This window comes from Musca autumnalis, unplaced genomic scaffold, assembly GCF_047663935.1.
Source record: "Musca autumnalis isolate F117 unplaced genomic scaffold, ASM4766393v1 scaffold_5, whole genome shotgun sequence".
In the NCBI taxonomy this organism is placed as follows: Eukaryota; Metazoa; Arthropoda; class Insecta; order Diptera; family Muscidae; genus Musca; species Musca autumnalis.
In genome coordinates this window covers 135,372,971-135,386,678 of record NW_027412088.1, presented here as the reverse complement: position 1 = coordinate 135,386,678, position 13,708 = coordinate 135,372,971, and the positions used below count along the sequence as shown (strand labels likewise).

General features: G+C 35.1%; 1 protein-coding gene across 2 annotated transcripts; it reads left to right on the top strand.

The window, feature by feature from the left end:
* The first annotated feature begins 4,376 nt into the window (after positions 1-4,376).
* Positions 4,377-7,458, top strand: LOC141405616 (uncharacterized). Of its 2 annotated transcripts, XR_012413240.1 has the most exons (5): positions 4,377-4,506; positions 6,462-6,556; positions 6,675-6,910; positions 6,970-7,129; positions 7,199-7,458. XR_012413240.1 is itself a non-coding variant. In XM_073990185.1 (4 exons), exons 1-4 carry the CDS (start codon positions 6,466-6,468, stop codon positions 7,354-7,356), a joined length of 645 nt encoding a protein of 214 aa, XP_073846286.1. In that variant the 5' UTR covers positions 6,308-6,465; the 3' UTR covers positions 7,357-7,458. The 2 variants fall into 2 exon arrangements, 1 of the variants encoding a protein (XP_073846286.1); XM_073990185.1 differs by lacking the exon at positions 4,377-4,506 and having other exon boundaries at positions 6,308-6,556.
* The last annotated feature ends 6,250 nt before the right edge of the window (positions 7,459-13,708 follow it).

The window sequence follows — 13,708 nt, the reverse complement described above, 5'->3', positions numbered from 1 at the left end:
TCAATTCCAAATTTCAGGATTCCAGCTCTATTTCTTCACCCACACCCAAATTGTCCTACACTCCAACAATAATCTTAATTCCAAATTTCAGGATTCCAGCTCTACCCGTGCACCCAAAATCAAATTTTACCAAATTTAGTACCGTTTAGTACTATTCGTACCTATAAATACGAATTTCTAAAACTACCTCAATCATTCACTTCAATAGTCATCTAATTCCAAATTTCAAGATTCCAGCTCTATCCGATCGCCCAAATACAAATCGTACCAAATTTAGTACCATTTAGTACTTTTCGTACACATAAGTTCGAATTTCCAAAACTTCTCGATCCTACACTCCTACTGTAATGTAAATTCCAAATTTGAGGACTCCACCTCTATCCGTTCACCTAAATCCAAATTGTACTAAATTTAGTACCATTGAGTACTTTTCGTACTCATTGTACGAATTTCCAAAACTCCCTCAATCCTACACTTCAACAGTAATCTTAATTTCCATATTGCAGGATTTCAGTTCTACCCGTTCAACCAAATCCAAATTGTACCAAATTTAGTACTATTTAGTACTTTTCGTACACATAAGTACTAATTTCCAAAATTACCTCCATATCTCAAACCTACACTCCAACAGTAATCTTAATTCCAAATTTTAGGATTCCAGCACTATCCGTTCATCCAAATCAAAGTTGTACCAAATTTAGTACCATTTAGTACACATTTTCAAAACCACCTCCAATATCAGCCCTACCTCCCTTTCTTGATTTTCATTTCAAATTTGAAGATTCCAGCTCTATCCGTTCACATAATACAAAATAGTACCAAGTTTAGTACATGTTAGTACTTTTCGTACACTTCGATTTCGAATTTGTAAAAACCCTGTGGTACATCTATCCTACACTCTATTAGTGACTCCCGTTCCAAATTTCAGAATTCTAGCTCTTCCCGTTTCCCTAATACAAAGGGTACCATATTTAGTACCTTTTAGTACTTTTCGTACCGTTCTAGTTCGAATTTCCTAAAACCCAGCCTTATCTGACACCTTCGGACCAAGACTGACCCTCACCCAAAATTTCAAGATTCTAGCTTCAGCCGTTTGGTCTGGGCGTTGATGAATCATTAAGTCAGTCAGTCAATCACTTTACTCTTTTATTAATATATATAGATATAGATTGCAAGGTTTACTCACACTAAATTTTGTTGCGCCTTATAACCGGGGCTCTTATTTATCAGACTAAACCAACACCTATGTTCTCATGTGAATTGAGAAAAATTTAATTTAAGTAAGTTTCAATAAATAAAAATTTGGAATGAAATTTATGTATATGGGACTATATATACATCTGTACCGATTTGTTTGAAAATTGGCTCAATGTTTTTAGGCTAGTTCAGGTTGCAGGTGTCAAATTTCAGTGATTTTGGAGCATTTTTATCTCATATCAGATGGGAATATATATGGAAGCTGCATCCAAATCTGGACCAATTTTCCTTATTTTCTATAGGATTAATCCTTGTACAGAAGATATGCTTTGTGCAAAATTTTATATCAATCCGACTATAAATGAGCTTTCTAGGGCTTTTGATCAACTTTTAACACAAATTTCCCCTCTGTGTACCGCCTCGAAATTTTAAACATATTTTTACAACGAGGCAATATGATAGAAAAAATTTGGATGCAGTTCCACATTTAGGTATAGCCCCCTTATAAAGGTAATGCCTGATTTTTGGTATTTTGATGAATTTAGACACAGTTTCCAATTGATTTGGTTGAAATTTCGCATTTTGAGTTCTCAGTAAACAAAATACATCCTCGCAAAAAATGTTCAATATAGGTCCACGTTTAGGTATAGCCCCCATATAAAGGTGTATTTTTTAAAAAACACGGAGTCTCCCAAATACTCCCAACATTAGTAAAACTCAACATACATTTATAGTACTGATTTTAAAAGTGCCAGATAATTTATTTATTTATTAGAATTTATTTTTAAGGAAGTTAGAAAACTATGTATGAATTTCTTTTTACGTAAAAGCATTGTCAATGCTATCAACTATAAGTTTAAATCTGGAAATTGTACATTTACCTCTTTATTATACCCTCAGCATTTATGCATTTATGGACGTCAGAAAATCTAAAGATAAACACATAAACAGAAAAGGAAACCAACTCATAGATTTGTGTACAAACAATAATCTCTTAATTCTCAATGGTAGAACAAAAGGGGACGAAGAAGGAAATCTAACTTTCATAAGTACAACGGGGGAATCGGTAAATGATATTTGCGCTGTATCCCAAGAAATTCTAAATCTGGTTGACGAATTTGCAGTGTCAGACGCCACATGGTCAGATCACCTACCGATTAAGCTATGTATAAAAGTACTAACGGAAAGTACACCGAACAAAAGCCTAAATTTATTACCCAAACTTGTCTGGAACAAGAACAAAATGGCCAGCTATCGAGTAGAACTACAAAGGAATTTACACAAAGCATTAAGCAGAACAAACGAGCTCACGTTGTATGATCTTGGTGATACTATAAAATCGTCAGTAAAATCAGAAACAGGGAAAAATTCAAATTTTAATCCGAAACAGCCTTGGTATAATTACAAATGCCACAATGCCCGGAAAAAAATGTTTTCATTATTAAAATCACACCACAAAAATAACACAGCTGAGTCTAGAAGAGAGTACTTAGATTCTTTTAAAAACCTACAAAGAGATTTGCAAAGCCAATAAACATGAATATAATGGAAAGCTATTAACCACAATAAACCACGTGATGGATTCCAAGCAGTGGTGGAAAGCGGTGAGAGAAATAAGAAATCAAAACTTCAAAATTAGTACAAACATATCCTCTGATACATTCAAAAGTTATTTCCAAAACCTATTAAACCCTGAAAATAACGTGCAACAAATAAGTTACGCTCCGTTCTTCCACACAGATCCCATATTGGACTGTGAAGTCAGTTTAGAAGAACTGCAAAATATCATGAATAAGGTGAAAATGAACAAAGCGCCAGGAGAGGATAGAATCCCATATGAGCACATTGTCCACGCCTCAGAAGATTTCCATAAACAGTTAATAAAACGATATAACACAATTTTGGATACTGGAATAATAGATAACGCCTTTGTCAAGACAGTCATATTCCCCATTCATAAAAAAGGAGACATGACCGATCCATCAAACTACAGAGGAATTGCCTTCATGAACTGCATGGCTAAACTGATCATGGGGATTCTAAATGATCGACTCTGTAATTGGGTAGAACAGCATCAAGTACTAACCGAATACCAAGCAGGATTCAGAAAAGGTTACTCTACTGCAGACAATGTCTACAATTTAGCATCTATTGTAAGCCTAAAGCATCATGAAGTTAAAAAAGTACACGCGTTCTTCGTGGACTTTAAAGCCGCTTTTGACAACGTATTCAGAAAATCTCTCATATACAAGCTTTCACAACTCGGAGTGTCATACAAATTCCTTACACTTATAGAAAATATATACAAGAATACTGAATATGCAGTTTGGACAGGAGTCGAACTGTCAGACTACTTCGAAACCAACTCGGGAGTCCAACAAGGATGTCTCTTGTCCCCTATTCTTTTCTCGCTCTACATTAACGACATACATGAACATCTACAAGGAGGAATAACCATTGACAATACGAATATACGGTTACTGTTATATGCAGATGATTTTGTAATATTGGCCGAGGATATATCGACGTTGCAATCCATGATCTTAAACCTTGAAGAATATTGTCGTATTTAGAATCTAACAGTTAATATGTCTAAATCTGAAATTCTAGTATTCAGAAAAGGCGGACGACTGAGTAGAAATGAAAAATGGTTATACAATGGAATCGAAGTAAAAATCACAAATGAATACAAATATCTAGGTGTCACCTTTACACCAAAACTTACATTCACAAAACACATTGAAAACAGAACAAACCAGTCAAAGATGGCCATAAACTCGACCTGGAAAGACTTCCTGGGGAAAAAAGAAGTTAATATCCCAATGAAGTGGAATGTCTACCAATCAGTATGCAGGGCAATACAATCATATGCGGCCCAAGCCTGGGGATTCTCATACTTTGACGAGGTAGACAAATTGCAAAGATACTTCCTAAAGAAAATATTGAATGTACCAAGTTTTACTCCAAATTATGCTCTTATGCTAGAGACATCGGCCGAAAACAGTCATTTATATACACTCAATATACACCTACAATACCCTTATAAAATAACCCCTCATACCATATGCGGATATTATTCGAATGTTCGCCACAAAACTTCGAAATTGATATTATTTTTGAATAGTAGGCAATGGTTTTTTCGATAGTCTAGACAAAGAAATAATTTTTTTGGAATTGTTGTCAAATTTAATTTTGTGAAATTAAAATCATTCTGAAAAAGTTTCTTGTGAGTTCGTTTGATTAATTCAATTTCAAGAGTTTTGTGTGTTCATAAGTTTTATAAAGAATAATCGCGAAATTTTGTTGTGAGTGAGTGTGATATGCCTTATAAAAGAAAAAGTAGAAAATATTTGTGTGAAGCGAAGCATGTAATAGAAAGTCTGGGTGCTGTGCAAAATATACAAGATGAAGCGGCTTTTGATTCAGATGACGAGATGTATGTCCCTGAAAGAAGTGGGAATATATTGCCAGAAGAATCCGTTGAAGGTGAGTCTCCTGACGTTGAAGAACGTTTGGCGATGGTTTGCGTCCCTGGAAGAAGTGGACACATAGTTTCAGAAGATTCTATCAATGTCGAGCCTTCTGACTTTCAAGTACGTTTAGCGCGTTGGGTTTCTGTTAGCAATATTAGTAATCAGGCTGCTAATAACTTGCTACAATTGTTGGCAGAAAAGATTCCCAATCTGCCAAAAGACGTACGTGCATTAAAATCTACACCGCGCAGTATTGTTAAACGCATTGTTGACCCTGGCGAGTACGTTCACTACGGTATTAAAGACGCGCTAACCGATTTTTTGAGTAAATGTCAGTATGGTTGTTTAGATATCTCGCTTAATGTAAATATCGACGGGCTCCCACTGTTTAAAAGTTCACTTAAACAGGTGTGGCCCATATTAATAAATGTACATGGAACAAAACCCGTATTGGTGGCTGGCATTTACGCGGGTTCCTCCAAACCTCGAGATGCCAGCTTATACCTGAAAGAGTTTGTAGAAGAACTACAGCTTTTAGTCAGCGAGGGTATGATATATCATAATAAATATTTCAATATAAATATTAGAGCCTTTGTTTGCGATGCACCAGCCCGTGCCTTTATTTTAGGAACAAAATATCATTCCGGTTTTTACAGTTGCAATAAATGCACTCAGAAAGGCCAATCGTTTCAAAGAAGGATTATTTTTTTGCGGTCTGAAAACGTTCCTCGAACAGATCACGATTTTAGAAATCGGGTATATACAGAACACCACAATATAAAAGACAGGTTAATTCTTGAAAATTTACCGATTGATATGGTCAACCAATTCCCTTTTGACTACATGCATGTAGTTTGTCTTGGTGTTATGAAAACGTTACTAGTGGCACTTACTAGAGTAAGAGGACATCCGTTTTCTCTAGATCGTAACAAAATTGGTCTTATTAGTTCAAAATTATTGTCATTAAGAAAGTTCATACCAAAAGAAATTAAACGAAAGCCAAGATCTCTTAAAGATTTGGAAAGATTCAAAGCTTCTGAGTTTCGAACATTTTTGTTGTACTCTGGTCCTATTGTTTTGAAAGACATTTTAGACCCTGCAAGATATAAACACTTTTTACTGTTGAGCGTTGCAATACGTCTTCTACTTCATAAGAAATACTGCCACGAAAAGAATGAATTAGCATCTGCTTTGCTGAATGACTTTGTATCCGATGTTCCATCTCTCTATACATTTTCTATGGTGACGTTCAATTTCCATTGCTTAACGCACCTAAGCAACCAAGCAATGCAATTCAACTCTCTAGAAACTATTAGCGCCTTCCCCTTTGAGAATTTGCTTGGCCATTTGAAAAAACTGGTGAAAAAGGGTGAACACGTTGTGGAGCAGATTTACAATCGTATTGTTGAGCGAAGTTTATTAAACATTTCAATCGCAGGCGAAAGTAATGTGTTTAATCAAACGTCTGACCAAATTTGCATTAACAACCTTGTATTTAATTTAAAAGGTCCTAATTCATTTTATTATATTAAGTGTTCCGAATATAAAATATATAAAATTATTAAAATAGAAAGCAGAAATTCAAGTTATATTATTCATAGCAAAGAAGTCATTGCAAAGCAAGACTTTTTTTCCCAACCAATAAAGTCATCCTTGATCGGTATATTTTGCACAACAACCATGCAGCTAGGCCCAATAACGGAGCAGCACTCTATTGAATTAATATCTGGAAAAATATGCTGTTTTGTTAATGATGATATGAATATATTTATCCCACTAATTCATTTTTAGCATAATGACCGATTATAATGCACTATTTCTCAATGGACCCGCTACAAAAAATCCCGTGCCTCCTAAAAAAACTGCCAGTAAAAATCAAAATCGAGGTAAGAATTTCAGGTTAACTATTTGAACATTTTTAGGACGATAACAATTAGTAAATTCTTGCAGATCTGGTACAGAACATACATATATCTATTATAAAAAAGTTATGTTTAATTTCAGAAGTACTAGACATCCTTCAAAAAGTAGTGGATAACCAACAAAATATGGAAAAGAAAATGGATCGAATTACGACTGAATTAATTTCAGTAAGAAATGAGATAGCAAAAGTAAAATCAACGATTTTGAGAAATACTACTACAGAAACGATCATTATGCCAAAAATTGCACTAAAAACATTGGAAGAATATAAAATATTTGAACAAAATTTGGAAAATGAAGAAACTTTAAAAACATTTGTAAGTATTACGATACTTCTAATAATTTATTGGATATTTAGAATGCAACTTAATTTTAGATAAATGAACTTTGCTCTGCACCAGAGAAATCTTTTGAAAAATTTGTAAGAAATTCGTGGAGAAAAATATTCTCCGATGACCTGGCCGAAACGTTTTCTTGGCGTGGAACAGCAACTAAAGTTTGCATAAGAGGGTCAGTTATAACGACCGCAATTCGGAGTAAGTATATTTATGTTAAGTCTATTTTAAATAATAATTTTAAACATATATCTTTTTTTCTTTTTAAAGCTGCATTTAAGCAACGATTTCCCTTGGATGATTCCGATTTTGATAGGATATCACAAAAGCATTTTCAATATGCTCATGACAGAGTTGTAAAAGTCGCGAAATACCAAATGAAAAAGCAAAAGATCGATGAATCTCAAAGAGAAAATGAAGAAATTTAAATCTACATAGTTTTAGTTTCTCCTGCTATTTAATACTTTTAATTAATTCTTATGTTTTCTGTCTGTTTTGCATTTCTTACATTGAATTAAATTATTTTTTTGTTTTTTTTCCTATTAATTAACTCAATAAAAATATGTACATGTCTTAAAATTAACCTAAAATACCAGTTTTATTATTGGGGAACGGGTGGAAAATGAAACACCAAAAATATCGATAATAATATCATTAAAGAGCTTCTAGCGATATCTAAAACGAATCGTTAAAGTATCGCTAAAGTATTTGTTTCCGTATCGTTTTTGATTCGAAAATAATATTATTATCGATACTTCGAAAACGAAAGTTTTACTGCCACAAACTGAGCGACCAGTGAATCGTTTTTGATTCGTTTTCGTGTGTCGTTCTCGAACAAAATATCCGCAAAACTATCGAAAAACATTCGAAAACGATATCGTTTGCGATAGCAATGGTATGGGGGGAATGTACAGATACCACTACCAAAAATTTTAACCAAGTTGCTGCTTCAAAATGAAGTGCTCTGGGTACCAAACATAAGAAACTTAGCCCAACGGTTGAATGTTCAATGGCCAAATACGGAAAATGAGTTTGAATGGAAACTTTTTTCTTCAAATATTATCAACAACGAAAAGCTACATATATTCCAAGAAAATTTGAGGTTGAAATGTGAAAGCCAAACCAGATTTTTCGCGGGGAGAATTTTATTTTACTGATTCATTTACTAGTGACCAAATTTCATGGATTCTTAAAGCAAGATGTGGAATGATAAATTTGAATGCAACAAGATTCAACGTAGAAAACAGAGAACGAAAATGCACGTTATGTAATCAAAATCAAGATGAAACCTTATTTCACTTTTTGGGAGAATGTCCAGTTCTAAGGGAATTTAGAATACGAATTTTCCACTCAGCAGTCTTAACTGAGGAAGATATGGTCAATATTTTGGATGGCCGTGAGATAAATTATTGGAACAAACTCGTGTCTTATTTGAAAACATCCTTAAAGTATAGAAATTTAAACGAATATAATTAATTTTAAAATAATAACGATTGAGCAATGTCCGTCCGTCTGTCTGTCTGGCTGGAGCGCACGATAACTCTCGAACGGATGAAGCGATTCGGTTTAAATTTTGGCTTTCGTAATATTTCGCCCAAACTTAGTTTAAGTTCGAAGATGGGCTCACGATAACTCTTGAAGGGAGTAACCGATTTGGTCCATACTTTGCACAATGTGTACCAGACTTAGATAAGGTTTCAATATGGACTCAATTGGTCCACTCCTTAGGGTACCTCCCACACAAAATTTCGGAAAAGTGCACTTTAGGACCTGCTCTCGAATCGATTTGATTTTTGTTGTAGCAACTTGTATTCACTGCCCCCCATGCAACGGTACAAGTTTCATTAGGGGCAAGTCCATACTTCCTGAGAAAATAGCATGAAAGTTGCAAAAAACCCCTATGACACCGCGTGAGGTGGTTGGAACGCAAGATAACTCTAGAACGGATCTGCCGATTCGGTCCAACATTTGGCCTTCCTAATATTTTGTCCAAACATAGTTTAAGCTCGAAGATAAGCCATATCGGTCAACTCCTTCAGGTACCTCCCCCACAAAAGTTCAAAAATAGTCGGAAAAAAGGTTCGTACGGCAACTCTTGAAGGGAGTGGCCGAACTGTCCATACTTCACACATCCTTATATATCTACCAGATATAGATCAGGTTAAAATATGGACTATATTTGTCCACTCATCCGGTACCTCCCACTCAAAATTTCGGATAAGTTCACTTTAAGACCTGCTATCGAATCACTTTGATTTCAGTTGAAGCAACTTGCATTCGATGTCTCAATTACGATAGTAAAAGTTTTTTCAGGGGCAAGTCCATACTTCTTGAGCAAACAGCCCTAAGGGTGTAAAACCCCCAATGGCATCATATGTAGTGGCTGGCGACACACTTCCTTAATGGTCAATCCATTGCGTTAAATACCTCCTCCGCAAAACATTTGACCTTTAATCCTAATCAACATTTTTGTCGGTTCATACGCCCAACATTTTTAAAACCACCTAAATACATACTTTTTTGGGAAAAAATTGTTTCAATATTCACAGGCTGAGGGTATATCTCTGTCGGCAAAGCCGACTGATAATTTTTTACTGGTTTTTTTTTATAATTTCACTCATAAGCTGCGAATTCTTTTTAACTTTTTCGACTTTACTTGACATATTACCGCTGTAAATTGGCAAAAATTGTACTGGACAATTTGATGTGTTTAGGTAATATTGATTTGAATCGGAATCAAATTTGTTGCCATAAATTTTCGATTTTTGTCCACGGGCGGAACCACAGTGCGATATGGCCCTCTTCGAACATAAACTAATTTTGGACCGATATAATAAAAACGTCTTTAACAAATTTTTAATTTTGATAGACTATATCAGTCAATCTATACTATTTTATCCTGATAACAAATATGTATACTTTATAGGGTTGCAAATAAATATTTCAAAGTGTTACTAACGGAAAAATATACCCTCCATTCTATGGTGAAGGGTATAAAAATTGCATAATAATAATAATAATTGTTGCAAAAACATCCCAGAAGGGATATGGGAGACTTCTCTCATATCAATGAGTGCACGCCGATTCATATTAGCTCAATGATATGGAACCTACTGTTTATCGCTGAGTCCGAACGGCGTGTCTTAAGACACCACTTGTAGAGAAGTTTTAAATTAAAAATTGCATATCTCATGTATTTTTCAACAGAATTCAAAGTTTACTTACAAATAATAAATTATGTTTGGTATCTTCTAAGCTGCCTAGAGCAGGAGGAAAATCATGTTCCTATTTTTAATGCGTTTTTACACTACTATATAGCTTATTCGAAAGATATTAGTCCATTTGGGGTTATTAAATTTGAAAAATGGTATATCAGAACAACACCAGTTTTTTTTTATAATTTTTCTCTAGGGCTCTAGGGGGGGAGAACTACCCCCCCCCCCACCTGCCCATAGCTGGCTACGCCCATGCAAGTGTACTTACAGTCAAAGAATAAAGTTTACATACACCCTATAAATCTCGAGTTTTAAGGGTAAGGAGACATTTTTATCCAAATCGAAGTACATAGTTTTATTTAATATCACTAATAAATAATATTGTATACAACAAACGTCTATTGCATAATATAAATAACGGTAAATTCTATAAACATTGAAAAATGTTAGAAAAAAGTGTACATACACCCCAAGAAAATATGGGCATTTCTCTAAAAATTATAGAAAAAGCAATAAAATTTTTACATTTTATTGTTTTAGCGGATGTTTCTGGTTGTCTACGATATCCTTTAGGCAAAGTAAAAAACATATTTGTGGGTTAATTTCCGATATTTAAGGTCACAATTCGCTGATAGCTCGTTAATGCTGGCCCTAGCAGATTTCGTTGAGTTTTTCAGTCTAGTACGTTATAAACCCACCAAAAATACAATGGGACTGAAGATTTTATGATCCTAGAGCGCGTTAAAGTTTTGAACACACGAACTTCTGATTTGTAGCCAAACACACTAGTCTACTCGTACGAACACTAAAGGTTGTTTAAAAACATCCTTGTACATTAACATTTCTTCGTAATTTTGTGAACAAAAACTCCAATGCCGCCGGTGAGCTTTGAACACACGACCCTAGAATTTGTTGTTGTAGCAGCATATAATGCTGGGTTGGCAGCCGCTGGCCGAAACACTTTTGGTTTCGGGTCAATCCGGTACGTAAGAACCCGCTGCCGTGGGATTGACCCTAGAATTTGTAGCCAAACACACTAGTTCTGTGTCACCGCACTCACTACTTAGTAAGTAAGTAGTAAGTAAGGAAGTAATTAGTTATGTGTAGACTGTCTTATATGTACTGCCTGATAATGCGGAGGGTAATGAGTACTCATACCAGGTAATGCAGGAAGTAATGACAAGTGCTTACCAAATTTTTGCTGGGATTTCTAATTTGTGGCATTTCTGGAGGTTGATGTCAACTAATTACTTTATAATGCAATAATGTAAGAGAGGTGGCAAACGTTTTTTGTCTACACCAAATAGCAAATCCGCTTATACACGTGACTGATTTATTGTTTGTTAGTTTATTCGATGCTATGACACAATTGTGACAGCAGCAATTCATTCAATACATACCATTCGGTTAATTTTCATACATTGTTTAGAGAAGAATCCGCTTTTTGACGACTTTGAATAGTTTAAACAATGTTTTTATTTTTTTTTTGGTAAACAATTATAGAGAGTAACAAATTATGCTTGAAGCTCATGGGCCTGCTGCGCTTTTCTACGCGACCGAACGAGCAGTCATCATTGCAATCATTATGATCAACATTGGCGTCACGATGAATACGTGCCACAATTTACAGTACAACAACAACAGACGAGCGAGTGAAGAACACATAAAATTACGCAACTCCATTTAAGTACCAACCAAACTGAACATTCGACATTCGAAACGATGTTAAGTCTTTAAAGTGCCCTATGATATGTTGCGAGTGTGTGTATGTATGTCTGTGTTTGCCACAAACAAACGGTGGCACAGCACGAGCAGTATTTTAGATCCGTATTTAGGCAGAATGCCACAATTCTCTTGAAACAACCAACATCGAAATGAAGGCTCTGACGAACAACGACATTCTACGCAGTCGCACAGCACACGTTACACGTGATATATCATCGTCACACAATCACCGCTGCTGTCACATTTATGTATGTTACGAGTATGTATTCAACGATATGTGAGTTGTGGGCTATCAGACAAAAAGCTCTCCATGAATCATAAATATGACACGATGTGATGTTAATGTGATGGTGTCCTTCATCCGATACCAACAAACAACCAATTCATTAGTTTCCATTTTCGTTACTATTATGTATTTTTTTTTCTTCAGTTTTGCTATGCATGAAGTTCATATCAGTCGTCGCAATTTGTGTACATTCGTCCAGCTTCCATTGAGGCAGTTTCCAATTCCATCGGAGTTACTACATGTACCTATTTGCCATTGACATTAAGAGCGTGTGGTGTCACTTGTGGACGGTTGAATTTTAAATGCGAGCGATGGATGCCTTGTCTGGCTTGTGTTGAACAACATAAAACAACATAACATTCACACACAACAAACACCATTGACAGTCACTTCCCCTCCTGTATTGGTTGTTTTGATTTTCTTGATTTTATGCTTCATTTTATCAATGCCAGCAAAAAGTCAGTGTCTGTCACAGATTCCAATGAGCTATTTATTGGTAATCTTATAATGAGATGTTTAATCAATAGATTATGATATGAATAATTTACATTACATATGTACCTATGTATGTAAGTACATACATATGTAAATATGTATGCATATAGATAAATAAAATAGAAAAATATAGGAAATAGAACAGAAAGCCAGCTTAGTTCAAGGGTTAGCATTACCCCCTTGCACACGGGGGTCTTAAGTTTAACGGTGGCTAACTCCTTCGTGTAATGCTGATTAGATGTCCCGAGTATTACAGTCCCTGGTTATTTCATCAGCTGTTTATTTTGGGACTTATGTATCTCCGTCATGGACATAATTCCAAAAATTTGTTGGGATTTATGTTGTTGTGTATACCCCCAACGAACACTAAATACAAAATTTCAACCATTTCGTTGAAATATTGAGGCTACCACAAAAATCGGGAGGTACTGTTCTATGGAGGCTATATGAAAACGAAGACCCATACCGGAAAATTTCAGGTGAAAAGTTTTATACCACACGAACACCAGGTGAAATGTTTTATACCACACGAACACCAAATTCCAAATTTCAGCCATTTCGGTGAGATACTGAGACCACAACTTTCAAAATACTGAATATCGGAAGGTACTGTTCAATGGGAGCTTATTTCAGGTGGAATGTTTTATACCCCCAAATAGGACTAAATACCAAATTTCATCCATTTTGGTTAGATATAAAAGATAACACATTGAAAATACCGAAAAAAGGGACGTGCCGTTCCATGGGTCTATATAAAGGCGTAGAACTATATCGAAAAAATAAGGTGGAAAGTTTAATACCCCAACGAAGACTAAATACCAAACATAAGCCTTTTCGGTGTTATAATAAGACTAAAACCTTCAAAATACCGAAAATCGGAGCGTACCGTTCTATGGGGAGCATATCAATAGGTGGACCGATATAGGACATTTCCAATACCAAACATTCAAGGAATAATAGAAACTTCTATTATTAAAATTTTATGCTGATCAAGAATATATATACCTTATAGGGTCTCCGATGAATATTTCGATGTGTTACAAACGAAATGATAAATTT

Bases quoted from the DNA above. Each gene is read 5' to 3' on its own strand.
- LOC141405616 (XM_073990185.1), top strand. From the start codon at position 6,466: ATGACCGATTATAATGCACTATTTCTCAATGGACCCGCTACAAAAAAT. The intron at 6,557-6,674 runs GTAAGAATTTCA...GTTTAATTTCAG, and splicing joins CAGTAAAAATCAAAATCGAG to AAGTACTAGACATCCTTCAA. The intron at 7,130-7,198 runs GTAAGTATATTT...TTCTTTTTAAAG, and splicing joins TATAACGACCGCAATTCGGA to CTGCATTTAAGCAACGATTT.